At 40.7% G+C, this 2,621-nt stretch overlaps 1 protein-coding gene across 1 annotated transcript; it reads left to right on the top strand.

Annotated features, from left to right (window-relative positions):
- The first annotated feature begins 1,093 nt into the window (after positions 1-1,093).
- On the top strand, positions 1,094-2,071 carry LOC143022483 (uncharacterized). Its single transcript, XM_076180708.1, has one exon. The coding sequence runs from the start codon at positions 1,094-1,096 to the stop codon at positions 2,069-2,071; it is 978 nt and encodes a 325-aa protein (XP_076036823.1).
- Positions 2,072-2,621: the final 550 nt, after the last annotated feature.

The following is a 2,621-nucleotide window of genomic DNA, read 5'->3' as shown; positions in this document are numbered from 1 at the left end:
TCAACTCGTGACTTTACACTGAGGATTGTGCCAGCTTGTGGCGATAATTCCAGCTGGTGGAGGTGATTAATATTCACGTCAGCTTGTGACGTAATACTAAGGGTTGCGCCAGCTTGTGGCGATAGCTCCAGCAGGTGGAAGCGATGAATACTCACGTCAGTTTGTGACGTAATACTAAGGGTTGCGCCAGCTTGTGGCGATAGCTCCAGCTGGTGGAAGCGATGGTCACTCGTAGACGTCTGTCTTTTGAAAAAGTTTGTCTCTGACTGTCTCCTTTCTGGTTCCAGTCACCCCTGTCAGGTTACACCCTGCCCCATGGTTCCTCTAAAAAAAAAAAAGGTGGCTAAGACAAAAAAATAACACAAAATCCTATGCAGTACAACAAAAACAAAGGAAAATTGAACATTATTATTACTTGTGAAATGGAAAGGGAGGAAGGACTTGGTTAAAAACAAAGAAAATATTTCTTACCGATACAGTAAGCTTACGGACGAGAAAAACAAACAAACAAGCGAAGGCCTGAACGAACAGAAAAGTTTCGTTCACAAAGAAAAGGGGAGAAGACACGTTTAGAGGAAAAGCGGTCTCCCAATGGAAACAAACGAAAAATTGTGGAACAAATCGTTCTGAATACGAAGGCATGAATAAGTACGTAATCATACACGCGCACACATACAGTATATAGGCTCATCTTCCAATTCTCAGTAGATCGTCGCTACAATATACATGTATATATGTATATATATATGTATATATATGTATATATACATTATATGAATATATACATATATATATATTATATGTATATACATATACATATATATATATATACTTACATATATATATATACATATATATATACATATATATATATACATATATATATATATATATATATTTATGTATATATATATATGTATATATATGTATTATCCAAAGCGATAACGGATCCGAGTTCACTTCACAAGTCATTACAGAGCTGAAGGAAGTTTGGCCAAAACTAACACTGGTGCATGGTAAGCCTCGCCATCCCCAAAGTCAGGGGTCGGTTGAGCGCGCAAACGGTGATATTAAAGATATGCTGGTGGCATAGATGGCTGACAATGACTCACAAGACTGGCCTACGGGCATCAAGTTTGTTCAGTTCCAGAAAAACAATGCTCTCCATTCCGGGATAAAGTGCTCTCCTTATTCTGCAATGTTTGGCTGTGAGGCTCGTGTAGGACTTACTACTTCGTCTTTGCCGATGGAAGTGATTGCTCGGATGGAGACTGAGGAGGATCTTCTTGCTGTCACACCAATCAGGCCACAATCTGACAATGACAACTCTCTCTCCCAAACTGATGGTGTTGCAAACCAGATACAAGCTACAAGTGATGAAACATCAACACATGATGTGACAGAGGATGTTCTGCTCCCAGTCGAACATGGCAGCACTACAACACAATACACTGGTGACAATGTGACAAGTCAGCCAATGACAGCTGAAATCCTTGATCTACCCACAGGACCTTCCTCGCCCACAGCAACACCATTTGCCTACAATGTTGAGAGTCCTGAAAACCACAGAGTTGCAGAACGCATCAAAGAAATCAAAAGGCGTCGTCGTGAAGCAGCCGATGCACAAACTTCTCAAGCAGAAAGGATGGTGAAAAGAAGTCGCGTAGATCTAAGAGCTGGCGAACAAGGAGACAATGTAGCTGTGCCAGTTCCACTTGTTGATCGTGGGAGAGGCGATCCTAGAAATATCCTTGGTGTCATAATTGACAGACGAGAAGACACAGACCAATACAGGATAACCGTAAAAGCTGGTATTCTCAGTGGTCTGTATTCCAGAAATCAATTCGATCTGTGCCCTCAGCGCCTTCTTAACACTGACGACATGAACACTGAAAAAACAGTTTCACTGCGCTCGGCGGTGATTTCTCAATCCGCTTCAGGTGGACAAGGCTTCACAAGATACAACTGTACTGGCGCCCAAAAGTGTAGTACAAGGCGATGTAAATGCCTTAAAGCTGGGTTTCTGTGTAACTCACGATGTCATAGCAGCCTCAATTGTTGTAACAAGTAACATGTCAATGGTTTCTGCCATTCTTTAGAACTTTTAAATGCTTTGTTTTAGGTCGTGGAACAGTTTACGTTGTGTGTGTGTGTGTGTGTGTGTGTGTGTGTGTGTGTGTATGTGTGCATGCATGCATGCGTGCGCTCACGTGTGTTTGTGTGTGAGAGAGAGAGAGAGAGTTTTAACTAACTGACTGACCGATAAAATTCTGTATTTGTGAGAGAGAGAGAGAGAGAGAGAGAGAGAGTTTTAACTAACTGACTGTTTGACCAATAAAATTAAATAAAATGAAAAAAAAATGAAATAAAATAATGTTAATTTCATTTTTTATCTAGTTTCTTACTAATATGATCGTCGCAACGTTGGCATTGATGATCAAATGAGCATCAGGGATTACGCGTAATTACTGGGACCGTAATTCAGGGATTTCGCGTAATCACTGGAAAATTCAGAGATTACGTGAAATCCCTGAGTGAAACGGGGATTACGCGTATTCACTGAAATATTCAGGGATTACGCGTAATCCCTAGGTACGTGTTCTTACTGTAACATCTATACA

This window comes from Oratosquilla oratoria, unplaced genomic scaffold (genome assembly GCF_046742065.1).
Source record: "Oratosquilla oratoria isolate Oo_2021 unplaced genomic scaffold, ASM4674206v1 SCAFFOLD102, whole genome shotgun sequence".
Classification (NCBI taxonomy): Eukaryota; Metazoa; Arthropoda; class Malacostraca; order Stomatopoda; family Squillidae; genus Oratosquilla; species Oratosquilla oratoria.
The sequence above is the reverse complement of the archived record's forward strand: the minus strand, read 5'-3'. Positions and strand labels throughout refer to the sequence as shown.